This window comes from Molothrus aeneus, chromosome 13 (genome assembly GCF_037042795.1).
Source record: "Molothrus aeneus isolate 106 chromosome 13, BPBGC_Maene_1.0, whole genome shotgun sequence".
NCBI lineage: Eukaryota > Metazoa > Chordata > Aves > Passeriformes > Icteridae > Molothrus > Molothrus aeneus.
The window spans coordinates 2,541,776-2,568,948 of NC_089658.1; the positions used below are offsets into that span (position 1 = coordinate 2,541,776).

The following is a 27,173-nucleotide window of genomic DNA, read 5'->3' on the forward strand; positions in this document are numbered from 1 at the left end:
TCTTTAGTGCCCTTTGTGTAATATTTTTGGTTAGGTGCTCAGGTATATCTTATGTTTTGTTTAACCTACATTTTTTTTCTGAAGTGATTGTATTTTTTTACAGCTTTCTAGTCCTTATTTTCCTGAGATTGACCTCTTTTAGCAAATGTTGGAAACCTGAAAGCTTTGCTTTACAAATATATCCACTATTTAACTCTAACTACAGCTGTTAAGAATTCTGATTTAATACCTGCTTTGCAACACTTGATATTTGAGTTTCTTGGGCTGATTCTCTTAGTTGGGGTAAAGTTCACTCTCCTTGGCTGGGAGATACCTCTACACAAGTAGGTTTTGTCCCTTGTTGTTGAAAGCTTGTTTAGGGCTGCCATCAATTTAAAAATAAAAAATTGGGCTGTGGTTTTGTTTTTGTTTTTTTTTTTTCTCAAGGGAGGTGCCAGCCAGGTCAATATGAGGTATTATTGTTAAGGCTGTTCCAGTTTAAGTACATGTTATATTTACAAATCCACAGGTAAACATATTCATTAAAATACTTAACTCAGCAGGATTACCCCTGTGAGTAACAGAATGCAGGACTTGCTTAGGCAGACCTATTGCACACTGCTCCCAGTTTTGGTGCTTATTGATGTCCCCTTGTATTAGAAAGACACCAAAACAGGATCTCTCCAGTGCCTGGTGCTGCCTTCTGACACTTCTGCACCAAATAACTTCCATGAAATCTTCTGGAGTGCTGAGCTGTGTTAAAGCAGGAGTAAGAAGCTGGGTAGGAGACTGAGAACTGTTACTGTTCCAGAGGGTTTGGTCATTGCTGTGGTGATAGGTGAGGATTACGGTGAAAAAATCACCCCAAAATAAACATTTTGCTGGAAAGTTCCTGTTGTTTGATGGTATATTTGCAGTTCCTAATTAGAGCCTGTTTTCTCTTAGCTCATGGTGAGTCAGCACGAGCTCCCAGCAGCCTTATCAGTCCTGGCCTGGAGGAAAGCACTTCAACCAAGTGGCTCCTCTTTTGTTGAGAAGTGGGGAGGTCTGAGCTTGTGACATGAAAATTTCTGTTTTCCCACTTTTTTTAAGCCTTGTTATGCCTGTTTTTAATGAGCAGGTTGTTACTGTCTGTGCCAGCTTTGTCATGGAGTAATTACACAGTGATGTTCAGAGGGCAGATGTGCTACAGATATTTATTCCACTTACAGTAAAGTAATAACAGCCACAATTAAAAAACTGCCCTGTCCCACTTTAATTGTTTGTGTGCAAAAGCAAAATTGGGGATTTAGGGTGGGTTTGTTTGTAGGATGGAAGTGATGAGTGGAGGAAATACTAGTTCAGCCTCTGATATGCTGCATTAAGGAGAATAAAGATGTCAGATATTGTTTTCCTGGGTCTTGCAAGCTTGATTCATAGGGATAGGAGAGCACCAGGTGCAGAATGACCACATCACCTCAGAACCAAGTGATGAAAGTGCTTTAATTATTACTACCTTCCAATTCCTATGGCTGATGGTGTCCTCTCCTGAGGGGAGTTTGGGGAGGCACCTCTGTGTGATGAAGAGGTTAAAATGCAGCTCTCCTGCTTTATGTGCCTTCCTCTGGTCATTTTTTAAAGAGAACAGTGTCTCAGCATGTCCCCAAGGCCTGATTTAATCCCTGGAGGCACAGCCAGAGATAGAGCAGTCCCTTGTAGCTGCTTATCTTGGTGGCCACATGTCCCTGTTTTCTCTGAGTGGAGGAGGGATGTCAGGAATGCCCAGATTGCCTCTTCTCCAGAACCTGCTGCCTGCTTTTCTTGGAACAAATAAACACTTTCCACTCTTCAGCAGAGGCTGAACAGGTGAAAAATGGTGCATGGCAGGAGTTTTGATGTGGAGATATCTTTTACTCTGAGTGTTTTGACGCACTGACAACTCACAAATGCTCTTCCATGGAAGTAAATAGCCCAAAGTGTGTACTAGAAGCAATTTTTTTTTCAGTGAAAAGGCTTTTCATCTTTGGTACTCCCATGGGTAAGATTTGATTATGTCTGGAAAATGGCGATTAGGCAGTTACAAACAGCAGGAGGGAATTTTGAGGAGATAAAGGGGCTGACAGCTTGATCCCTCTGCCAAAAGGACTTGATGTTGTTATAGGTTTGGTCTTGGTGAGTAGAAATACTTGAAAATAATGGACAAACACTGGTTTGTCCATTCCTTTGAAAATAGCAGAACCCCCCCCCCCCCAACTTTGTGATGAAGCAAATGAACTTCAGAGAATTAATAGAGGAAATTCTTGTGCACCAGAAGAGCTGGAATTACTGTGTCTGCCTTGTGAAGGGAAAGCAGGGCACAGGATTTAAAGGGCTCCTGGAGGTGCTGTGCTCCTCCCTAGGATGAAAATAAGGATGGAGGGAGGTACCAAGAACCAACCCATTAATAGAGAATATTTGAGGAAAAATCAGAATTCTTGGAGTTGTAAAGGAAGGGAGGAGCAATGCTGACATGGAGCAGATCTAGAGAAATGGAGCCATTTGCAGTGCATTAGGTGAGATTTGGAGGAGAAATCTAAGTGAAATTGTATGAGATCAGGGTCAGATCAGGACTGGGGTTGCATGTGTTCTGGCTTCCTTGGATTCAAGGAGGATGAATGGAAATGGAAAGTGGTGGTGGTGAAGGTTTGCTGGCCAGAGAAGATGGTGAATGTCACATGGAGCTCACCTGCTGTGGGAGGGAAGGGTGTTAGAGCTGCTGCCTGGGAATCCTTTGACCAAAGAACATGGGAAGGGCAAGGGGAGATCTGCCTGCATGGATGGATTGTGGTGATGCTGGAATGAGTGGGAAAAAGGGATGGTAATTGGAATTTGGTGTTGTTCCTAACCTTTGAAGGAACTGCAAGAGTCTTCTGACTGAGCCATTGGCATGTTTGCCTGAGGAGTGGTGGAGCAGTTAGAGAGCTGTTGGACTTGGGAGTATCCATTAGAGCTGTGTTTTCAGGGAGATCCACTCTAAAAATGCAATTTTCCTCTGCGTTTTCTGGAGTTCTTACAACCCAGTGGCTGCATGAGTATGAGTCTGAGAGACATACCTAAAAATAAATGTGGAAATTACTTACTCAGAAAGAAAATGCATAAAAAGAAAACAGCATGGAGAAGCAGGAATATTATCCATAGGTATTTAAAGGGGATAGGAAATTCCAGGTGAAAAAAGTCAAGTTCCTGACATGGATATTTACCCTTAAAACCAGCCTACCACTACAAAAACCTCTGGTATTTCCATAAGCATTTAGCTGGTCATGAGTATCAGGGTTCAAGTTGCATCATAGCATTTGTATACAAAACTATTTTCCTTGCAAACTTCTCACCCAGCTGTATCTCCTCTCCTCAGAGCATGTCCTGTGCTGCTCCTGCTGCCTCTAAGAGCAGTTGGAAGGCTGGAAAACTTTTGTGGACTTAATATTTATCCATGATTCTTAATAAACAAATACTGCCTGTGATGGGACTTCACTGAATTCACTTGCTAAAATTTTCTAAATATATAATTTTATATATTTAGATTTAAATATAACGTACAAATTTGTAAATATAATTCTCTAAGCAAACTAAAGAACTTGGTTGAGTAAAATCCTGAGCTAACATTGAAAAACAATGGCAAAGCCTCATGGCTACAGTGATGCCAGAATTCACCACTTCCCTCCAGATTCAGTGTTTTGAAATTTAAGATCTAAAATACATGAACTGCATGAGAAACATATGAAACAGCAGGAAAATTGATATTTTTTCAATTATAAATCAAGCCTTGTTGGTAGGTAGAGCTGTAGTGGAGCTGAGGAATGACTTACTGGGTTTAGCTGGGGGATGTGTGCATGTGATGGGGCTGGTTAATTGTCTGGTTTAATTAGTTCTTTGCAGCTGCTGCAGGCTGGAGAAAGGTGTGTGAAGGATTCTGGGAAGAGGCTGAGCTTTCTGATAATGATTCTCTCCAGTTTGGTCCTCCTCTCCAAGAAAGAGCTTTTTATAAGCCTTTGAAGCAAACCAATATTGCTTTCCTTAAGGGAATAGGAAATAGAAAGGAAGTGATCTCTTTTCAGCCCCCAAGCAATTTTGCATCCTCCTTTCCAATAGGTACCTGATCTTTGGAAGCATTGTAAACCTGGAACTGTAGTTTTTAGGAGGTTGTTAAATTACCTCAGGTTGATTGAAGAGAAAAGATGTTCGGATGGCTAAGGGTTAGGCTATTAGGAAAAATGGAAGGCTTCAGTTGAAAAGAATTGAGCTTGAAGGCATCAAACCTGTGTTTTAGGAAGGTGTTCCAATGCCTGAACTGTGAACTCAGGTGTTCTTGCTCTCGTTTCCTGTCCTGGAATTCTAATGCCAAGCAATTGGGAGAGTCACAAATTACTTGAAATGCAGGTGAAGAATTGAAGGTGCCTGAATTTCAGGAGTGTTTATTCAAGTGAGAGTCTCTGAAATTCTGCAGTTGTCTAATATCCACCTCTGTGTTGTATTAGAGAAGGGTTTGTTGGAAGTAGTGGGTGTATGAGTTTTGAAATACAAAAAGCATCTTTGTACACTTAACTGCTACATAGAATGGAAATCTGATTTAGAAGGTGGTTAAATGTTCACTCTGTCCTGTGTTGTGCAGGTACTTTGATGGCAACTTGGAGAAGCTCTTTGCAGAGTGTCACGTAATTAATCCAAGTAAAAAGTCGCGAACGCGCCAGATGAACACCAGATCATCAGCCCAGGACATGTCCTGTCAGATCTGCTATCTGAACTACCCAAACTCCGTGAGTACCCAGGGGCCCTGCTGCTGCCTGTCAGTTTCTTGAGGTTGGGATTGAAGTTTGATGGTAGATTGAGATGCTAGTTCATGTTTGGACTCAGGTGTTGATTATTTTTATCAGAGAAACAGCCTCACAACCATGCGTTCAGCAGCGTTTCATTAGAAGGCACAAAATGGCCAGCAATCTCTGGTTACAAGGTCTTTTAAGACTAAACTATCCAATTAAGAAATGACACTTAGATTATTTTCCCTTTTAACCCAATAACTGATCCCTTGAAGCCCTCAATGCAGAATTTTCTGTCCAATTACAAAACATCACCCAAACCCACAAAGAAGAAGGTAAAGAACAACCTGCCTCTGCCCTAAAACCTCCATCTTTATTTATTTCATACACATTTATATGAAATAAATATTTCATATAAATTCATATTTATACATATAAATTTCATATTTTTTCTATATTCCAAAACCCCAAACTCTAAGTTTTCCACCCTGTGATATTACACACTTCTAACCAAATACACGCACATAATCCCAGTGCTATCAATCAATTTTGGAAATCTTCTCCACAGCCTCAGGTCAAATGCAGTGCTCTCTTGCAAGTCTGTGCCTTTCAGCACAGAAAGTTTAAAATTCTCAGCATGCAGGGTTCCAACACTACTTGAGTAGCAACTCCCCAAATTTCCAACCTGAAACTTCACATTTTCCTGCACAGCACCTCTGAGGGTGCTGGGGCCCAGGCAGTGGTGTGGTAAAGTTCAGGAAAAAGCAAGCAGGTGATGTTTGCAAAGGTCTGATACCAAGTCAGGTGTACAGATAAAGGATGTGTGAAATTCAAACTTGTGAAAATCATGATGGGCAAAGGGATTTACTTAAATAGAAAGACAAGGTAGGAAACAGCTTTTAAAAGCAAAATAGTCAGAGTAGGAAGTCTAGGAAAAAGTAGTAGAAGTAAAATGTGGATGTCTTTGGATCTTTATTATATTGGACAATACCCTTTTGGTCAGACATGAGGGTGTGTTACCCAATGCTTGCTGGGGCTCTGCATCAATGCTCTGGGTGATAGTGCTACTTTTTTTTGTCACTGTTGACCAAACTGAAGCATTCCCATACATTGCTAAGAGGTCCAGGCTCTGCTGGGGCTCCTAGGGGCAGGACATGCTGTTGGGAGACCTGGGAGAAAAGGAGGCGAGTGGAAAAGCTCAAATAGGAGAGTTCATCAAAAAGCAAAGAAAGGCAAAGTGCTGATAGTAAGGAATTCTTTTGTTGGAACCTGTTCTTTGTGGGGCAGCTGCTCCTCCAGAACACCCTAAAACAAGGGCTGGGCCTTGCCAGGCAGAGCTGCTCTGACATAAGGCTTTGCTCTGGGTGTGTTTTCAGCAAAGCACCATGATAAATTTTGGGGTTCAGGAGCAGCCTGGGGTGAAGTTCCCTGGCTGTGGCCTCTCCCTTGCTCTGGATCTTCTTCCCTGGAGTGAACAGAGCTGAGCCAAGCCCAGCTTCAGGCCTCTCATTCTCAGCATCAAGGTCCCTGTTGCTCACTCTTCAGCCAGGAACCACAAGGCTTCATGTGTCTCCTCTTCAGCCTTGTGTGCCCTGACTTCCTTGTGAAGAGTAGCTGGGAAGGCAAATTCTTGCTCTGTATGATGAGGTGCTTTGAAAAAGAAAGGCAATATATTCTAATATATTGTTCTCTCCATTTTAATGTAGTTGTGCTGGGTGGGGGTACAGCTCACAAGTGACAGGCCTGTCCTCTGGCTGGGGCTGCTGTGCTACCTGGGGAGCAGAATCACAGAATCATGGGACAGGCCCACAAGGATCATGGAGTCCAACTCCTGGCCCTGCACAGGATAACCTCTAAAACCACACCCCAGCATTGTCTAGAGTTTTGAAACTGGGAAGAGCAGCACAAAACATGCTAACACTTCTTGATTTTGTAGCTCAAATAGCAGTGGCCCAGTTGTTAGAAGAGCAGACTTTTAGCTGGAGCAGAGAGATGTTGCAGGTGAGCAGGGCTCTCTCTGTTGCTGGTGTTAAAAGACGTCAGAGGGGACTCTGTTTCTTGGCCCTACAGAAAAGTTGGAGCCCATAGGAAAACTAGTATTTATTATTTCTTCTGTAAAAGGCTGTAGTGTCTGTGTCTAAGGTGATTGAAATCTGTTTTGAAGCTTTTTTAGTCTATGTGAATTATAAATTCTAGGATTATTTTTATGTTCAATGCCCAAAAAATCTCAGCTTTGAAAATCCTTTTGCAATAATCAGCTAATTATTTTTCCACATGAAAGCTGAGGGGTTTTTACACTGAGAGCCCCTTTCAGCCTATGGAAAGCTGAGAGTTTGGAGGTGTTAAGAAGTTTTACAGTGTACAGTTGTTGCAGGAATCTTGAAATTCTCTCTCAACAATGAAAGTTATTGCAGTTAGTCCTGAAATTCCCTCTCTCCCATCTACAAAGTCTCTATAGCTCTTCAGTCACCTCCAGAGAGTTGTGGTTTGAGGTTTTGGGAAACACCTGCCAAACAAAGCATTTGAAGCTCTCACCCTGCTAGTCTGAGGACTTAAGGGAGATGTTTCACCTGCTCTGTGTCCCTGTCAAGCACTTTCAGGTCCCAGCAGTTCTTTTGGGTGACACCTTTATTGGGAAGACAGGAATTGAGAGGGTTGTGGCTTTGCCTTCCTCCTCTCTTGCCCCTCACCCTCAGGAGAGTGGGCTGGAGGTGTTTTTAGGAACATCCTGCTTTGTCCAGACTGCAGATGCTGAGCGCAGATGTGGTGACAGCAGAGCTGTCCCCTGGGCTAAGGAGCTGCCTAAGGAATCACTGCTCCCCCCATCCTTGGTGGTTTTATGTTGGCCTTTTTATTTGCTCCCTTGACATCTGCTGTCAGCTGAGCCAAAAATAATTGGGAACTCCCTCAAAGTAAAGAAAAGAGCTGAGAGATTCTCTACATTCCTTGCAGCCTGGGAGGAAGTGTGGTGGTGGCTGCCTTTCTGTGGGCATTCAGCAAAGCATTTCCCTGCCTGAAATAACCAAAACAGGTCTCACATGAAGATGTGTTCTGTGCTGGTTCCTCATGTGTGCCTGCTGCATGAGGAGTGTTTGGGTTCAGTTTGGGATGATTCCCTTATCTGTGCTTGCTTCCCATCACATGTGGAGAAGCCAGAATTCACAGAAAAGCCAGTGCAGTCTTTGGCATGGTTTCATGCTGTGGCATCCCAAAAGTTCCAGATGTTGAAGTGTTTTTACTCTTAACTCTGCATCTCCAGGAGATGCCACTTGGGCACAGCAGCATCTGTGGAGCATCAGACAACTTGTTAGCTGGCTCAGTAAGGGTTCAGAAATTGGAAGGTGTCTTTTTGCACTCTTGCAGCCAGTGTACCTGGCACCACATAGGTGTCAGCCTCCTCTCTGGTCTCTTTGTTGTTTTTTTGGGGTGGATGTTTCTATTTTTACCTGGAACCAAGTCAGAACCAAGTTTCCCTGACCCAGTCAGGTCAGACTGAGCCGTGTTGGTGCTCACAGCTGCAGCCTGAGCTGGTGGCAGGAGTGTCAGAGCAGTGCAGTCACAGCCTGCCAGCCCTGGCAAAGGGCTGCTGACAGGCACCTGCCCTGGGCAGTGCCAGAGCATCCAGAGATGGCACAGCACAGCTGCTGCACCTCTGTGGGATGGACAGAATGGATCTGCGGTGTCTGAGAATGCTTGGAAAGAGCATTTGCCTCAAGTGGATTCTCCCTTCCTCAATTACCACCATCCTGCTGTTGTTTTGGGCTGTTCCACAGAGGATTCCAGGTTCTTTCCTCTGTGGAGTTCTCATGGTTTGATGGTGTCTGAGGGTAGAGTTCTGGTTTTATCTCACTAGCTGAGAAGTTGGTTTGAAAAGCTGAGCCAGCAAATACTACCTCAATAGTGGTACAAATGAAGTGTTTTAAATACAGTTTTCCTTGGTGCTGACTTTGAGTATAAAATAACTTTCAGCTGACCAGAGCAAAGTACTTTGATTCCAGTCTTTCCTCAGCAGTGTTTGCTTCTCCACCCCTTGTGTAACCACTGAGTCCCAGATGATATCTTGACAGCTCTGTGCAGATGATGCAGACAAGGATGGAGTTGTCCCTGTTGCTGTCTGTGACAGCAGGTCATTATTGAATTCTATTTAGCAATTTACACCTGCCAATTAGGATCTTGAGTGTCCTCATCTGATGAGCATCTGGGTTTTAGGGTGGACTTCCCTGGGGAGGTTTGGGACTTCTGGGCAGCACCCACATGTGCCAAAGGGAAAAAACAGGAGTAATGAAGACTCTGTATCCTTGTCACTGTGACCTGTTTGGTGTTGCATTTATTTGACTGATTTCCAAAGCAGAATGGGAGAGAGCCATGCTGTGCACCATATACACTCCTAAAACAAGGATGAATTGAAATGGGCAGGATGGAAACACTGGCCACACCTGTCCTTGCTGCTGGGCTTGGGGATTAAAGTCTGGCTTTGGAAGAGTGACTAAGGCTGCCTTGGCAGTGTTCTGTAGGGGTGATGATGCAAAGAGAATAGCAGTGTCTCAGCTTTGGTGTGAGGAATGAGGGATGGGGTGGATGAACTGCACAGCACCAAGAAGGGTGAAATTGTTGAGTCAATCCATGTGATAAAATGAGGCCATGTCTTGTGTTCTTTGTTATTGCAGTACTTCACTGGCCTAGAGTGTGGACACAAATTCTGTATGCAGTGCTGGAGTGAATATTTAACTACCAAAATAATGGAGGAAGGCATGGGACAGGTAAAATCTCAACTCACCTCATGGCTTATTTCTGGAAATTCTGTGCATTGGAGAAACAGGGTCAGAGAGATGGAACAGTCTCTCTGCTAAAGTTAAAAAAACCCCAAAAGAGCAACAGAGAAAAGCCAAACCCCAAAGGTTTGGGGGCTGCAGGCTCTGCTAAGGTCAATCTGGAGAGAATTCAGTGGGGTTGGTGCAGGTTTCTGGGCTGGGGAAGGAGGAAGCAGTGGCACACCTGGGAGAGGCAGGGCACTCCTTTGGCTGTGGATTGTAGTGAAGTCTGTTGCCTTGGAATTCCTTGTGATGCAAAGCCAGGATAACCACTGTTCCTCCTCTGACTTTTTGTGTTTTCCCAGACCATTTCATGCCCTGCCCATGGCTGTGATATCTTAGTGGACGACAATACAGTTATGTAAGTAATTCTCATGGCTTTCCTCTCTCTTTCCATTGTGTTACTTATGTGCTATTCAGATCTAGTCAAATGCTTCTAACAAACTGCACAGAGGCTTGCAGGCAGCAGAGGAACTGTCTTGAACTGTCTGCTTTGATTCCAGGATGTCTCTTAACTTCCTGTTTAGATGTGAAAACCCCATGTGATGACACTGGGAGGAAACACTCCCTGACCAGTTTGGTCAGTGTGACACCAGGGTTTCCAAACCCTGTTTTACTGCTTTGTGCATTTTGTTTCCTTTGATTTATGTAGGAATTTAGGACTTCTACCCAGGTCAACCCACTGGTTGCCCAAGCCCTATAGCTGTAGTTAAGAGGTGAGTCAGAGGACAGGAGTCCTAAGGGCTGATGTAGGATGTGGTTTTTGCCCTCTGATAGGAGGCAGTTGACCCTCGAACACAAGATTTGATTAAGGTAGGGTGTCATCCTGTATCCTTGGAATTATGAAGTTGTCCAGCTGCAGAATGACTGATACAGTTCATGGTGGAGCAGTGAACTCCATGAGCTTCCTTCTCTTTTATACTGAGGGAGGTTGTTGCATGAGCAATATCCTTCATAATGTTGAGCTTTGTTCAAGTTCATTTTAATTCTTCTTGCTAACACATCTCAGTAGAGGCTTATTCTGTTACCTTATTCTTTCCTTCCTGAAGCCTGACTCACTCATTGATATTAATTTGGTGGTTTTTATTATCAGCTGCTTTCAGAGTAGCGATTTTCCCAATTTTGGCTCTTGGTTACTCATGGAGTGTAGGCTGAATGGAAGTGGAAGTAGCTGAAATGCTTTCCTGCCCTGTTGAGGGGTGGTTTGTAGAGCCTAGTGGGTGGAAACTGAGCTGAAGTTGGCATGTCTTGAGTAACTTGATTGAGATTTTTGTTTACCAGAGGTTGAACTTCAATTTGTGCAGTCGAACGCTCTCAGCAGGACTTGTTGGAGTGTCTTCTTGATTGCAACAGTTGGAATGAGCTGTTCAAACACTGCATGTGAAATGGAGTAGCTGAAAGCATTGGAGGTGGCAGTGGCAGCAGCAAGGAAAGGAGGGCAGTGCTTGGGATTCCCCTTGGCTGGAGAGAGCAGGGTTGAGGCCTGGGATAGGGCAGTGGCAGCTGGCTCTAAAGCAAACAAGTCCCATTTGTCTGAGTAAAACTAGAAACTGTTTCTAGAGGTAAAAGTCCACCTTTCCCTGGTCTTACATGCATTTCTGTGGGGAGGAAGGTGCATTTTTGAAAAAAACTCTTTCCTTTAAAAGCCAACAAAGACAAATGTGGCAATCTTAGGATATGTCAATATATATGACAAAAAATGTAAATTATCTCAACTGTACTGTACTCACTTCTGTGTTGTTAATTATTACTTTTTAGGTCCTTTTCTGTTTACAAAGTCTCCAGCTCTCAGTTTCCAAGCGATATGAACACAAAATTAATCTGATTTATGGGCTCTGGGCATGAGTTTCACCTCTTAATTTGTCTAGTTTCATTTATGATTTGCCAAAAGACAGTAACATTCAAAGCAAAATTCTTGAAGATCTTGACCTGGTGATGTTGATTGGGGCAATCAAAGCAGATTGATAAGCAAAAAAACCAATGGATTATGTGCTCTGGTTAGTCATGGCATGACTATTAATTTAAATTCCAGTACCTGATATCTTGTTATAGTACAGTACATTTTCAAGGTGATATTTAGTATGTCTTGAAGCCCAGGTATGGGGTAAAAAAAAAGAGATTTATAGTTAATACCAAATTCAAATTGTTTTCTCATTCTTCAGTAAGTTTGACTCCAGAATTGCAGGAGATGCTTTGTCAGCTGATTTGTTTTATTTTAGCCCTGGGAATTGAGCTGCCACGTGCTGTGATTTATATAATAACCAGCATGTGCTTGGGAGAGGAGCTTCCCAGCTGCCCAGAGCTGGGATTTGTGCACATCCCATGGGCACACACTGCTCCTCAGGGAGTGTTGTAAGGATAACATGCAGGAATACCCTTAGTTTTGGCTGCATCTGGAAAGGAAAATCCATTAATTCCAATATTTAGCCATGGTGTGGCCTGTATCAAGCTGTATTCCACAGTAGGATTTAAACCAGGACTGCCACAAAGGGTGTGTCAGTGCAGCTTTATATTTAGATATATTGGGAAGACACTTCAGTCATAGCTAAAAGACATTTTTAGAAGTGCTCAGCAATCCATAATTAAGTTATTTTGGATGCATTTAGACTGGGCAGTCTGCAAATACCAGCTGGAATGGTGTGCCCAGGAGAAAAGTGGTCACTGTGCTTGTCAAGGGTTCCCATCATTGAGTTTTCCTCTACTCTCCCAGTTCCAAGCAGACTGGAATTAATTTAAAGTCCATGTTGTGTACACCCCCAGTGATACTGAATTCAAGTCAACTTTGTTTTTATGGTAAATAGATTAAAGCACCATTAATTTTTAAGCTGAAGCTGTAGCATTCCACTGAAACCCAGCTAACATGAAGCTTCCCAAAGTTATTAGCCACACAAGCGTTGTTCTGGAGCTTTTTAAAGGGATTTGCCACAAAATGTGCTTGTTTTATGTAAATGAGCTGATTAAATTACTTGCTTTGTTTCTTGGGCTCTTCAGGAAAGTATTTTTAAATAAAAATCTTCACACCAAGTTGTTCAGTTCTTTTGAACTGCGTGAGCTTTCTGTTCCTGAAGCTAATATATTTGTATATTGAATAGAATGAATGTAGTTTTCAAAATGATCTAACAAATAAATAGGGAACAGGTAAGTACAAAAAGTACCTGCAAGTGTAGAAGGATGAATCAAACCTATTTGTCTTAACTTAAGGGCAGTATATGGAAAAAAAAAGATTGCTGCTACAATTTTTCTGTTTCTTCCCTTCCCACAGGCGTCTGATCACAGATTCCAAGGTTAAATTAAAGTACCAGCATTTAATAACCAATAGTTTTGTAGAGGTGAGTTTTTATTTGAATTTTTTTGATGCCTTGTAGGGTTTGTCTCACACGTGTAGCCAGCCAGAGGCTGGAGGCTTGTTTAGAACTGCAGTGCAGGTTTTTTGCATAGTCTCTAATCAGGTGTGAAGGCAGGGGTTGTTTTATAATCCTTTGCGTTACAGGGATAATTGTAGGAAAATACTAAAAAAACTTTAGGACAAAAGACCTAAAGAGAATGTAAGAGCTGTTGCTTAATATTAGAGTTCTGAGAAGCAGAATTACGTAGTTATAGTAGTTACATAATAGTTATGTAATATTTATGACTCTTGAGTGTTACCTGAGATGCTTCACATTGAAAACCAGGAAATGCTGTAAACAAGAACATGCCTTAAACATTTTGCCAGTTAAAGTAAAACTGCAAAAGTGCTTTAGCAAAACACTGATAGTTTTATAGGCTCCAAATAAACTTGGAGAAAGGTGCTTTGCAAGATGTTTGCACTGTCCCAATTTCCCAGCTGTGTGGCTTGAGCTGTCCTGTAGAGCCGGGGGCAGGAGTTGTTACAGGATCAAGCTTTCAGTCCTTGCCAGAAGTGATGGGTGCAGTGGGTTTGGTTTTAATCTCTTAGCTGCTTGCAGCCACAACAAAGGGATGCAGGGCAGGAGCTGTCCTTGAGCACAGCCTTCCCCTGTGATGTGGGATGTGTGCTTTGTTTCCCAGTGTAATCGACTGTTAAAGTGGTGTCCTGCCCCCGACTGCCACCACGTCGTTAAAGTGCAGTACCCGGATGCGAAACCCGTGCGCTGCAAATGCGGCCGTCAGTTCTGGTAAGAGCCAGCACGGAAAAGATGCTGATAGTGCCTTGTACTCACTGCCCTGATGTGTGTTAGTGTGTGTTCATGGAGGCTGCTTTGGCTTGGGAGGGACCTTAAAGGTGATCCAGTTCCACCCCCTGCCACGGGCAGGTGTTGCCACATTTCTCTTCACAAGGAAAAGCAAGGCACAATTCTTCCCAAGGATTTCTGAGATTCACATTCTCTGAACCTCAGAGAAAGGGAAAACACAATTCTTATCACTTGCTGTACCTGTGTTGTGCCAAAGTAGAATGCAATATGGAGATTGTTTATCCAGAGTGAGGATGTTTTGTTTCCTTGGCCTGTCGGGGCCAAGAGTGTGTGTGTGTGGACTGTCAGGTGACAGTCACAAGATTCAGTGCAGTGTAAGCAGTTGTGTGCAGAGTGAGTGCTGGGCAGATTCAGTTTAGATGAAATGTATATAGTATAGTATAATAAAGTAATTAATTAGCCTTCTGATATCAGTGGAGTCAGATGCATCTTTCTCTCTCCCCTTCGTCAGAGTCACCTTTGATTTACAATAGGCAGGGACACCTTCCACTATCCCAGGCTGCTCCAAGTCCTGTCCAGCCTGGCCTTGGGCACTTCAGGGATGGGATGCCTTCTCTAGAAACCAATTTCAGTGTCTCACAACTCTCACAGTAAAGAATTTCTCCCTAATAATCCCATCTAACTCTGTCCTTTGGCAGTGGGAAGCCATTCTCCCTTGTTCTGTCACTGTTTTGAAGTGGCCCTTGAGGGATTTCAGGATTGAAGGGGGGGTGTGTTGAGTTTCCTTAGGACTGGCTTTGAACAACCCAGAAGAAAACTTACACTGTTTAATTACAAATACAATCTGCTTATTTTCCCTTTCTTTCCCTTACAGCTTTAACTGTGGTGAAAACTGGCATGATCCTGTTAAATGCAAGGTGAGCATATCAAGGTTCTTGTACAAATCTATGTTTTGAAAAAGTTTAAAATACATTTATGTGCAAGACTTAGCAATGAAGCCCAAGTTTTTTGTGGCTGTCCATAGAATCATAGATAATCCTGAGCTGGAAGGGACCCCCAGGGATTACTGAGCCCAATTTTTGTTCCCACCACGGAGCAGAGTAGCTCACCTGTTAAAATCCCAGGGTGAGAACCAGCAGTGAAATCCTATTTGGGTGCCTTTACTCCTGCCTCTCAGTTGGACCTTGTGAGGGAACAGTGCCTCATCCAGGTGAGAGTTGTCTGGAAGAGGAGGCTGTTAGACCTGTGACCCCCTGAGAGGAGTGAAGGTGCTTTTTGGACAAGGAGCATTCCTGTAGGAGTTGTTCCTGTAGGTGTTTGATGCTTTGTCAGGTGTTATCTGTTGTACTGGAGGAATTAATTTGGTTTTGCTGGTTTAGGTTGGAAGGGACTTTAAACATTATGTACTCCCACAGCCTGCCATGGGCTGGGATACCTTCCGCTAGCCCAGGGTGCTCCAAGCCCTATCCTTGAACACTTCCAGGGATGGGGCAGGCACAGCTTCTCTGGGCACCCTGTGCCAGGGCCTCCCCACCCTCACAGGGATCAATTCCTTCCCAGTATCCCATCTATCCCTGCCCTCTGGCAGTGAGAAGCCATTCCTTGTGTCCTGTCCCTCCAGGCCCTTGTAAACAGTCTCTCTTCATCTTTCTTGTAGGCTCCTTTCAGGTACTGGAAGGCCACAATTAGTCACCCCAAAGCCAAAATGTCCTTATTATTTAAGAGTCCAACATGAAGTTTGTGTTGATTAAGAGCTGCAAACTCATTGCAGGAGTGTTTGTGCTGGTTCAGGATTGAGCAGCAGCAATTGTCTGCCACTAAATTAGTGGCTGTTTGCACAGTTTTCCAGCACCAACACTCCCCATTTCCCATGTGGCTGGGTGTACCTTTCCTTAATGTGAGCAGGTGTCTTGGGAACATATGCGGTTCCTCCAGCTACATTGAACACTCTTCTTCCATCATTTTTCTGACAGTGGTTAAAGAAATGGATTAAGAAGTGTGATGATGACAGTGAAACCTCCAATTGGATTGCAGCCAACACAAAGGTGAGAGGTTTTCTCCATTTTATATAGAGATTTTATACAGATTTTATACAGTCAGGTGAAAAGGACATCAATCTAATTCCTTGCACTAGGATTGCTTTTTCTGTTCCCTGTTAAGAGCAAGCCTTAAAATCCACAGTGCACTCAAGAAGTGCTCTTGTTTGAAGAGTGAACAGGTCTTAATGCCTGGAATCAGGTGAGTTTCTTCAAGTTCAGTGAAGGAAAGTGCCTGCAAGAAACAGTTAATTGGAGACTCAAAGGAAGCTCAAGATTGGAGTCTTTGGGCTCCTGTCTGGCACCAGTGGCTTCCCTAAGCAAATCCCTGGCCCATTCCATGTGTGGAACATGTTACCACCACCCGTGGCTCAGTTTGGCTGGGATCATTTACATCTGCCTTCAAATCCCTGGGATTGGCCTCTGGAGGAGCCTTCATTTCTGCTGGGCAGCATTCCAGGTGGAGACTGGCAGAACAGCTGTCTGGGATTTCATTATGTAAAGGTCTTCCTTCTACTTAGCCCAACTTTGCCTGAAACTTAGGCATTTGATCGTTTTGGGACAAATTAAAACCAAGATTGTCATGGTGACAAGGACACAAAAGCAGCAGATCCCATGGGGGTGAGGAGCAGGCCTGGGGCTCCCAGCTGAAGGAGGAAGGTGGGGAGGGAGTGAGGAAATGGCTGCTTGGTTTTCTTAGCTCTGTTGTGTAAGTGGTTAATGGCATTGTTTGCTGGCTGCCTGGTTTTCATCGAGCTGGAATGTTGTGTTATGGTGGCAGGGAAACCCCTGCTGGGCAGCTCAGATCAGCCTGGAGTGGGCCCTGCCTGGAGCTCACAGAGTCACCAGAGGGACTTTGCCTTTGTCTCAGTGTGTTCCAAAGTGGCTCTGGGACTGAACCAGGTTTGTCTGGAGTTTGCTGGGTCTTCAGGGACTGTTCCTATTAAACCTGAGGAAGAGCAGCCAATAGCTTGGAAAAGGCAGAGTGTAAGCACTGCTAGCCTTGGGTCTCACATATTTGGGACACTGGAACAGCAACAGCCCTGCTTTGCCTGTTAAAGCTCTCGAGATCTTGGGGTTCCCCATCTTCTACCTGCCTTGGGAATAAGAAGATTTTTTTGGGGTGGGAAACACCCATCTGGAGGGTGGCATCTGGCACCAGCCCTGCTTCTTCACTGGTACCTTTAGTCTGGTGTGAGCAGCAGAACTGCTGCTCTGGGACATCACTGTCTAAGCTACTTCCTCTAATACTGTCCCAGACATTCCTACATGGGAATACTTAGGAGCCCAGGCTGCAGCAGGGAGAAAAATTGCCATCAGGGTAATTACTCCAGACATCTGAGCAAGCCAGCAGTCCTGGAGTCTTACAGCATCCATATCCATTGAATTAGCTGAAGGACAATATGGCATTCTTCTCTCTGAGCTGATGCTGGATTCAATTGAGGGGAAAGTTGGCAGGAAGAGTACCACCCTCATGCTGATCCCTGCCTTGGGGAAGGTGGGAATCTGCAGCTTTGGCCTGTGGGATGTGTGTCCTGGGAGCTTTGCAGCCTCCAGAGAGCCAGGTCAGCCCTGGATCGTGGGGCTGCATCCAGGTCCTGCCTCTGTTCCCTGCTGCTCCCTGACCAGAGGCATGGAGAAGCCCAAGTGCTGTCTGGGTGTGGGGCTGTGGCAGTAACCTGGGATGGGAATTGTGCAGCTGGAGTGTGTATCCACCCCTCCTTTCTCTCTGTACTGTTCCTAACAGGAAAGCAGGGCAGCCGTGTTTGGTGAGGCACAACTTGTGCCTGCACTGGTGGCTTCACAGCTTAAATTCTGTGTTGAACTTCATTCTGAAGAACTAGAAAGGAATCAGGTACCATCAGATGCAGAAATCTCCATTATCATTGGGAACAGCTCTCCAAGGAACTCAGTTGTGACTACACTCTCCGTTGCTGTTTCTGGCTTTTGGAAAGCGCTTTCTGGAGCCATCCAGGCATGAATGCTGTCCCATGTGGGCTCCTCTCAGGGAAGGAGACTTCCTGTCATAACCAAGATGAAGGTGTAAAAGAGAAATACCAATCCTCTGGAATGTGGGCTTGAAATCTGGATAATCCTTTGCAACGGGAGAATGTGAGATACATTTGTTCCGGCTTGTCCTGGGAGATGGAGTTGGAAAGGAAGATTAGGCAATTGTGTGAGAGAACAGAAGAGTGAAACCCAGCTGAATTGGGTTCTGTTCCCAAACTGGAATGATGTGATGCATTTTTTGATGAATTATGTAGAGTGGTCTGAATGAAAAACGAGATTCGAGTAGTGAGTTCTGTGGTTTCTGATATGATTTTTTTATTCTTTTGCATTCATTTACTTGCACTTAGGAGACCTAAATTCCTTCTACTTCTACAAAAGATACAGCCCTTGCAGCAGAATGTGCTGGAGTAGATGGCTTTTTTCTTAAAATAAGCTACTTTCACATGAGTTCAGCTTAACTAGATTAATTTAAAGTTGAGATAAGGCAATACAAGTTCTTTATCGAGCCTGTAATTCTCAGTCTTCTTGAGGAATGGTGTTGAATAGTCCAAGGATTTGCACATTTCTTCCTTTTTCAGTTTATTTTACAAACTCGGTTCTTCCTTTCTTGAGTTAAACTCGGCAAGTTTCAGGTATTTGGGAATAAAGGAACCACAGAGATCCATTACTTTCATCAAATGGACATCTAAAGGAGTGAAAAATAGAGAAAACTTGGATTTGTGCATTTATTTTGGGCTCTTATGGTGTATCTAGAAGTGGTCTAAAAGGAGGAAGGGAAGCCTGTTTGGAACCTGAGTGTGATTTGAATCTCTGCTTCTTGGAATACCAAAGGGAAAAGAATAACGCCAGTGAGGTGCTGGCCTTTACACAAGGCACTGCTTTTTATTGTGGAACTTAATTTGGTGTTAATGAAAGTTGTTCATCTGGTACTAAAGAAGCCCCAGCCTTGCTTCTTTGGCTCCTGGCATGTCCCCATCCTTCCCTTGCAGGCCAGAGAGAGCTTGAAGGGCTGATGGATAAACCAGGCACATTTTCTTCCCCAAAAAATCCATTGGCTGTTTTTCTCCTGTGCATGAGATAAAATGGCATGAGCCCACATCTCTCCCTTTTCAGGTCACTTTTTAATGGCTTAAAGTGCTCCCTCTGTACTTTCTGGGGATCCTGCATTTGTTCTAATGTGTGGAAATTCTGGCAGGACATGGAATCCTCCTGGGCACCAGCACCAAACTGTGCTCCTCCATTTCCCACTGCACTGGAGCCCTGATCTGTGGTTTTCTAAAAGTGCCCAAGTGCCATCTCCCTTTCTCAGATGAACTGGTGTTTCAAATCTGTTTAAAAAAGTTTTGCTCTGTGACTCTAGGTGTTAGAATGGTGTATTGTTTTTTTGTGCTAGCCATAATTAAGTTTTTGGGTTTTGTTGAAATTCATTAAGAAATCCCCGTGGTTTTTGATGAGTCTTTATAGGATGGGCAAGGGTGAAGGCATTGATGTGAATGTGGCTGTGGGAGGCTGATGTCCACCAGTTCCTCTGGGAGTTCTGGAAAGGACTAATCTCTTTCACTTGCCCTGAAATAAGAAACATGTTTCTGTTTAGCTTCCTGTTCATAAAAGAGCTGCTGAGGTTTATGGTGCTTTATATGTGCATGGACTTTTACAACAAAATCAGGATTGTTCTCCTTTGCCAGGTTTGCCCAGGCTTTTGTTTCCAAGCCCAGTATGGAATTGTTTGAAGTGGAACAATGTTAATGAGGTCACTTCTGTGCTGTGCTGTGACTGATAATGTGCACAATAATCTGCAGGTTTAGTAACTTGATTTGCTGCCTGTTGGGTTGTTGCATAGCTGTAATTCTCAGGGAGAGCTTCCTTCCCTATCCTCAATCTATAAATCTCTCCCACTTGTTCTGTTGGTGACTTGAGTAGTTACTACTTCTTTTTCTGCTGGTGTCCAGCATTTCTTTAGTATGTGCTTTTCATGGCTTTAATTTTTAATAATACTTAACTTTACACTTTTACACAGCTTTAGGGATCTGCACAGATACTGTATCACCTCTTCCTTGTGCTTTGCTAGACAGGACCATAAAGGTGTGGAAAGGATGGCATTCCCTGTGAGAAAAGGGCTGGAATGAGATCCTAGAATCATGGAATGGTTTGAGTTGGAAGGATCTTAAATCAAGTTCCACCTCTCCCACCTACCACTAGCCCAGGGTGCTCCAAGCCCCGTCCAACCTGGCCTTGGACACTTCCAGGGATGGGGCAGCCATCTTCCAGCTGCTCTGGGCAGCCTGTGCCAGGGCCTCCCCACCCTCACAGGGAAGAATTTCTTCCCAATATCCCATCCAATCCTGCCCTCTGGCAGTGGAAAACCATTCCCTCTTGTCCAAAGTCCCTCTACAGGCTCTCCTGGAGCCCTTTCAGCACTGGAAGGGTCTTTTTGTCCTAGTTTGCATTCCAGAGCTCAAAGCCCTGAGCGCTGCGGACACATTGGAAAACTTGGTCCCACCTGAAAGACAGGAGCTACTGTGCTTCACTTACTCTGTTTGTAGTACAGTTACTGAGTCTGAAGAACAAACACAGGTGACTGGGAAAAAGGCAGGTCTGGAAAATCCTCTTTTGTGCTTGGTTGCTGCTTGATCCCATTGGTTTGATGTGCAAATTCTCCTGTCTATGACAATCCAAACTCGAAAACTCATCTAAAATGCAGTAATAGTTGGGACACTCAGAGAGAACCCATTAGATTGTGTCCTATATAGAAATAGCAGTTCTGGAGTGATTGTGCATGTTGGTTTCTTCCTTTGCTGAGAGTTTATCTGAATGCTATGGTAGGAACTGCTTGCTTTGGTTAGCAAAGACATGCTCCAGACTGGGGAGGGGATTTCACATGCTTCTGACCCAAAAGCTGCAGCTGATTTCACAGGTGTGTGTATCACTGGTCTGGATATGTTTGTTACTGTGTTATATATAAAAACTGGCTCGTGCAGAAACTTCATGAAGGCTGGTGTGGTTGTGGGATGAGCTGGACAAGGAGCTGATTCAGCCTAAAATGGTTTTGGTTTTATTTATGCAGTTTTTTTCTTTGTATTTGCTGCTTTGTTGATTTGTTAAACTTCCAATCTCATGGAGACCATGATATTGGTGTTATATTCCCCAGATATTTCCCTGTGCAGAGCTGCCCTTTGAGATACTCACATTTGTCAAAAGCCTTACTCCTGAAAGGCAAACCCCATGTGAGCTTTTATGGAAAAGTCTTCAGTGAGGTGTCACATGAAGGGAAAAAAGGGACCTGATGGGAAACATGGAAACACCTCAGGAAGAGAAGTGTCTTTTTAGCTGACAGCAGCTTCTTTGAAGCACACTAGAGTCTTGCTGCATGTTTTCAGCTCCTTTCTGGATGGCGTGTTACAGCTGCAGGATTGGTAACAGCGTGATTCCGGCTTGGTCTCAGTCCCAGAGTGGACCAGACACTTGGTGGTGAGGAAAGCCACATGCTTCCCAGGCTCTTAGAGACCATCCCTCTGCTGGGATTTTGGGGAAGGTCATGAAGTGACTCGCCCAGTGTCCCTCTGTGACAGCAGCATAGATAAAATATGTTATTCCTTAAGTTTTTTTCTATCTAACTGCTCCGGGTTTGGAAGTATTTTAAGGCCTGACTGAAGAGGATCTCGATGTCCAAAGGGAAGAATTAAATCATGTATTTCCCTTGACGTGCTCTGTCTGCCTGCCGTGGGAACCCTTCCAAGTTCCCCAGGCTGTTGGGGTTCCGTGCTTGCCCTGCTAACGGTGCTCTCTGTCCTGTGGACAGGAATGCCCGAAATGCCACGTCACCATCGAGAAGGACGGGGGCTGCAACCACATGGTCTGTCGGAACCAGAACTGCAAGGCGGAGTTCTGCTGGGTGTGTCTGGGCCCCTGGGAGCCCCACGGATCTGCCTGGTGAGTTCGGGAGCGTGCCTTGCTGGAAGGCGAGGAGGTCGTGGTGCAAACGGCACGGATTTGGACTGAAATCTGTGGAATCGGTGTCCCTGTTACAGGTACAACTGTAATCGCTACAATGAGGATGATGCAAAGGCAGCAAGGGATGCACAGGAGGTGAGTCCATAACCTTTGGTGATGAGGGAGATCATCGGCCCTGTGCTGTGCTTTCTCTAAACCTACACATCTGCTCTGAAGGAGTTCACGGATTCAGGCACAAATCCAAAGGACAGTTAAGTCTTTTGACTTTTAAGATAGGGATGGCTTTGCTTGCTATGTGCTTGCTACCTTTGTACATCCAGAGCACACAAGTTGAACCATGCCCGTGGTGTTAGTTTTTTACAGCTGGTCTGTCAGTGTGAAGAAAATGAGATTAATGACTGTGTATTGAGTCATCTTGGTTCTCTTGTTTAGCACACGGTGCCTTTCCCCTGCTTTATAATCAACCTGAGATTGCCCTCTTAGCACAAGCACAGTAATTAGAATTCCTTATTAGCAAAAAAACCCCCAACAAAACATCATCTTCTCACTTTTGTCATGACACTGGAAGCATTTGAGTGCTGTACCTTGAGTTGAGAGGCTGAAATACGGAAGTGATGAGGCTGGAGCAGTGTGATTGTAATTGCTTCCAAGGTTGGGAGTGAGGATGTCAGAGCTGTGCTGGGAAGTGCCCGGGGCGCTTCCCAGGGTTAGCGGGGCCGCACGGAGCCGTCTGCCCAACACGACAGGAGAGGAGCCTCCTTTGGAAAGGAAGCTCATTCTCTGGATCAGGAAGAGCCTTGTGAAGGGTTTACTTCTCTTGCAGCCATTACTTTATTTTAACTATTTGTTTTCTTTCTCCCTAATGGGAATTAACACAGCGATCCCGAGCAGCCCTGCAGAGGTACCTGTTCTACTGCAACCGCTACATGAACCACATGCAGAGCCTGCGCTTCGAGCACAAGCTCTACGCTCAGGTGAAGCAGAAGATGGAGGAGATGCAGCAGCACAACATGTCATGGATCGAGGTGCAGTTCCTGAAGAAAGCAGTCGACGTCCTCTGCCAGTGTCGTGCCACACTCATGTACACTTACGTCTTTGCCTTCTACCTCAAAAAGAATAATCAGTCCATTATCTTTGAGGTAGGAGAAAATGGGGTTGTCAGGAATTCAAATTGTAAAACTGAGGAAATAAGATTTAATGCTTGGAGGCCTCTAGTCCCCACTTTTACCCAAGTTAGTCTGGCTTAATATTCTGTTGTGTAAAAGTTAGAGGTTCTCTGGGCATTGTGTAGGATGGTGTGCTGGAGGAGTCACAGAATCACAAAGCTATGGCTGCCCCATCCCTGGAAGTGTTCAAGGCCTTGTTGAATGGGGGTTGGAGCAACCTGGTCTAGTGGAAGGTGGCCCATGGCAGTGATGGAACTGGATGAATTTCAATGTCCCTTTCCACCCAAAATCAATCTGGGATTCCATGATATCTAATCCTTTTTTATTTTGGTACTGATGCCAATTGCTCTGAAATAAAAATCTCCCCCTTTCCTCTACCCCCCTTCAAACACTTTTTTCTTTTGTCTTTACAGAATAACCAAGCAGACTTAGAGAATGCTACAGAGGTGCTTTCTGGGTACCTGGAGCGAGATATATCCCAAGATTCGCTGCAAGACATAAAGCAGAAAGTACAGGATAAGTACAGGTTTGTGTTGGAATACTCCTTTCTCTCAAAGCAGCCAAGTGTTGCCATGCCCTGTGTCAGGTAGTGACCTGAGCACTTGCCAAGATACAATTTTCTCCAGACCCACATCCTTGGGAAGCTGTTTGCTCTTGGCTTTGTGCCACCCATTGTGATCAGCCAGTCCCTGGATCTCTGAGAGCAGCAGCGCTGTCCCGAGCCAGCCCCGAATCCTCCGGGTGAAGCCCTCACGCAGATGCTGGCAGTTGTTTTTGTGTCCCTGCTGGGACCAGCTCTCAGGGGAGGTGACAGCCTGTGGGGAGAGGCTCCAAGCTCTGCCTTCCATCTGCTCTGCAGAGCAGGAGCTGGAAGATCCAACCCCAGAATGGAAAAAATCCCGTGTCCAGAAGCAATGGCTCTCAGTACACTGCTGTTTCTGCACAGAAGGAGTGTGTGGGAATGGCCAGCACCAGACTGGGACCCACAGAGCCAGGGCCAAAGAACAAGGAGTGACTTTGTTATTCCAAGCTGCCAGCTTTGGCCTAGGATGAGCTGCCAGCAGAGAGCAATTGGCTCTTTAATTGTCTGCTGGGTCCATTTGTGCAGAACGTGGGTGTAGGAAAGCTGTCCCCGAGGAAGAGGGATAGAGCAGCCTGCCCAGCTGGGAAGGGGAGCAAGGGACTGGGGTCCAGGTGACACAGATGCCAGTGCTTTGTTCAGTCCCAGGGGAATCATTTCTGCACAGTGGAAAAGTACAAAGCTGAAAATGCGGATGAGTCACAGGATTAGGGCTTGCATTTCTGAGGCATTTTGCCAAAATCACTGAATTTGTTATGCCTGGCTTAGGGGGAAGAAAATATCCAAAGTAGGGTGAGCTGTAGGACTCAGTGGACTGTGGGGCGTGGCAGGAGCTGTTAAGATTTGGTGGCTCATCCTGTCCAACTCTGGCAGCACAGCTGGGGCTGGACAAGACTTTCCTGACCTTCTTTTTGGAGACATTTTGTAATTTACCCTTTAAGGCCACCATTAATTTGGTATTTCAGATGAAGCTGCTTGTTTACTTCAGTCCTCTGAACCTGGATGCTTTTGTAGGGGTGAAATTACAAACTAATATAGCCTGAATTGCTTGGAAACAGTATCCCAAACCTGCCTTCACATTTCTGGGAAGAAAGAATACATCTGTCAAGCCCGTGCAGGTCCCTTATTAACCAGTTCAGTCATGTCTTAATCATGTCCTGCATGGTGCCCTTTGATGCAAGACTGGGAGCAGGATGTCATCGAAGTGGGTTTAAAGAGCTCTGGGAAGCTGCAGGAACTGCCCTCCAGGCTGGTTTAGTTTCAGCTGTTTGGATCTCTTTGCTTGCAAAGACATATCTAGAAAACAGGATTAAGCCCCCCACACCCAGCCAGCAGAAAAATAACTAAAGTTTGGAAAGCAGAGACCACGTGTTTGCCATCACATGCTCCTGAAAATCAATGGGACTTTGTGTACAGGGGTTTCTCTTGACCAGCTGACAGCAGTGAGGGGAGCCACAGCTGCTCTGATGGATAAATCAGTCACTCTGATCAGGTCCTGAGCAGAAGGTGAGGAATTGCTGCCAGGTGTTAATGTGTGCTGTGGTCAGGGATAGCTTCACTCCACTGGGAGGCTTCTCCTGAGGGGTGTGTGACCGCTGCCAAGCAAGCCAGGTTCCCAGCAAACTTATTTAGAGTTTGCTCTTGGAACCTGAATTCATTCAATGTTTCTGTGCTTTTTGTCTTCTAACACACCCAAAATGACATTCTTTGCTGTGTTCTGTGATATCCCTTTTCCTCAGGATCCTGGGAGGGCTCTTGGATCAGTTTTGTGTGCAGCATTTTTCAGTCAGAGTAGGTGGGACTACTCCACAGGTGTAGTGTCCCTCTGAGAGCCACATGTTGGGATGTGAGGTGAAACCTGCTCTCCAGCCAGACCAGTAACCCTTTGGACTGCTTCCATCTCCATCTAAAACTGTGTCAGTGCTCCTGAGGTTTTCATCACGGACTGGTTTGGATTGGAAGGGATCTTAAAGTAAATATTGTTCCACCTCCTACCATGGGCAGGGGCACTTTCCACTAGACCAGGTGGCCTCATCTCACCTGGCCTTGAACACCTCCAGCTGGTTTTTCCCAGCTAACATGTGGCTTTTTGTTGTCCTGATGGCGCTTAGAGCAGGCAGCAGGCCATATTTGAGGAGAGCTCATCCCATTCCATGTGTCTCCACGAACCTGTGCTCAGACTTTTTCAAACCACAGCTGCAGCTTCCTCCTCCTCCAGTTATTCCTGATGGTTTCTCAGCTGTAGAGGCTTTGGGAATGCTTTTGCCTGAAAAACTCTGAATTTGCACACTGGTTTCAGGCAGGGACCTGAAGCTGAGTGACTGGAGCAACCAAAGTCTTAATTAGCACTGTTAACGGGCTGTAAATACAAACTCCCTTCTTGGAGGATCACCTCTTTTGGAAGTGTCTTGGTTTGGAAAGACAGGTGCCTGCTAAGGAAGGCAGGAGCCTTCCCTGAAATGGAGAATGTAAACCCCTCCCCCTGAGGAGGGGTTTACAAAATTGAATTGCTATCAATTTTAAATTAAGGGGCTCTCAGGCAAAAAATATGGGAGCAAGAAATAAAGTTCTTTAATAGGTAAGAAAATAAAAGAATAAAATAAACAATGCAGTAAACTAAAACAACACTGACAGAGTCAGAACCCAGCCTGACACCCTGTGGGTCAGGGTGTTGGTAGCAGTCCCATTGGAATTGTGGCTGCAGCCCTCCTGCAGTGTCAGGGCTGGTTCTGCTGGAGCAGGGATCCTGGAGAAAGGTGCAGTCTCTTCCTCTGAAGATCCAGGGCAAGAGGCAGCTGCTGTTCCTCTGGGAATCCAGTGCAGAAGCTGTGCTGGTGTTCCAGAATCTCAGATTATATCCAGTTAGGAATGCTTGGCTCCTCCCTCTGGGCTCACATCTCCCAATGGGATGCTGTAGTTCTTATCAGCCATGCAGTGACATTCAATAGCCTCTTATCAGCAGATGTGTCCCCGGAGGGAGGAGTGGTTATGGAAGAAATAAGGAACCCACTGAACAGAACACAACTGCCACAGAGATGGCAAATAGAATACATCTTGCCTTGCAGTCTGGAACAGGACGTGAGGGATACTGTAGGTTTGGATAACTTGGTGCCAGGCTATTGGAATATTACCAATACAGCTGGACAGGATGTGCCTGAGCTTGTCTGGCCCTTGCTGCTTGACCAAAAAGCAGCAACTGTGGTGTTTTCACCTCAGAGACACTTTTGGCTGGCTGGGTGCTGCTGCTGAGCACGTGGAGGCAGGTCCAGGCACACAGGAGCTCTGGTGGTGGCGGGATGGAGCCTCCTCCCGTGGAGGGGCCGCTCCTCAGGTTTCCCTCTGCCGGCGAAGCTTTAAGGCGATGGTGAAGGAAAGGAGTTGGTTCTGATGGAGGGTTTGGATCCAGAGCTTTATTTTGGCCCACAGGCCCCTGAATCCAGCAACAGCTCCAACAGAACTCTCCAAACCGTGTGGTTTGCTCGCCCTTTTACCAGGGGGAGAGGGGGAGGGAAGGAACATGGGGACCACCAACCACGTATGGGAGGGGAGGTCTAAGGGACAAAGGACACTTGGATGGGCCAATGTCCCCCCAGGGGTGGAGGGCATCCTTTGAATCTGCCAATCACTCGAGGCCCTTTTGGAATTCCAGGACTGACAGTGCTGGGAGGGGGAGGGAGAGGTGACTGACAAACCCAGAAGGCAATCACTATGGGAGGA

The 27,173-nt window shown here is 45.2% G+C and overlaps 2 protein-coding genes across 2 annotated transcripts in view; both read left to right on the forward strand.

Moving 5' to 3' along the window:
• ARIH1 (ariadne RBR E3 ubiquitin protein ligase 1) overlaps positions 1-27,173 on the forward strand; it is a 51,616-nt gene that overhangs the window by 22,727 nt on the left and 1,716 nt on the right. The window contains exons 3-13 of the mRNA XM_066558546.1: positions 4,607-4,751; positions 9,419-9,511; positions 9,868-9,923; positions 12,825-12,891; positions 13,589-13,695; positions 14,588-14,630; positions 15,687-15,758; positions 21,559-21,689; positions 21,788-21,845; positions 22,589-22,849; positions 23,290-23,402. Coding sequence (XP_066414643.1) covers positions 4,607-4,751; positions 9,419-9,511; positions 9,868-9,923; positions 12,825-12,891; positions 13,589-13,695; positions 14,588-14,630; positions 15,687-15,758; positions 21,559-21,689; positions 21,788-21,845; positions 22,589-22,849; positions 23,290-23,402 — 1,146 coding nt within the window. The remainder of the gene's footprint in view (positions 1-4,606; positions 4,752-9,418; positions 9,512-9,867; positions 9,924-12,824; positions 12,892-13,588; positions 13,696-14,587; positions 14,631-15,686; positions 15,759-21,558; positions 21,690-21,787; positions 21,846-22,588; positions 22,850-23,289; positions 23,403-27,173) is intronic.
• Positions 1-27,173, forward strand: part of BBS4 (Bardet-Biedl syndrome 4) — an 89,662-nt gene that overhangs the window by 22,604 nt on the left and 39,885 nt on the right. The gene's annotated exons all lie outside the window — the stretch shown is intronic.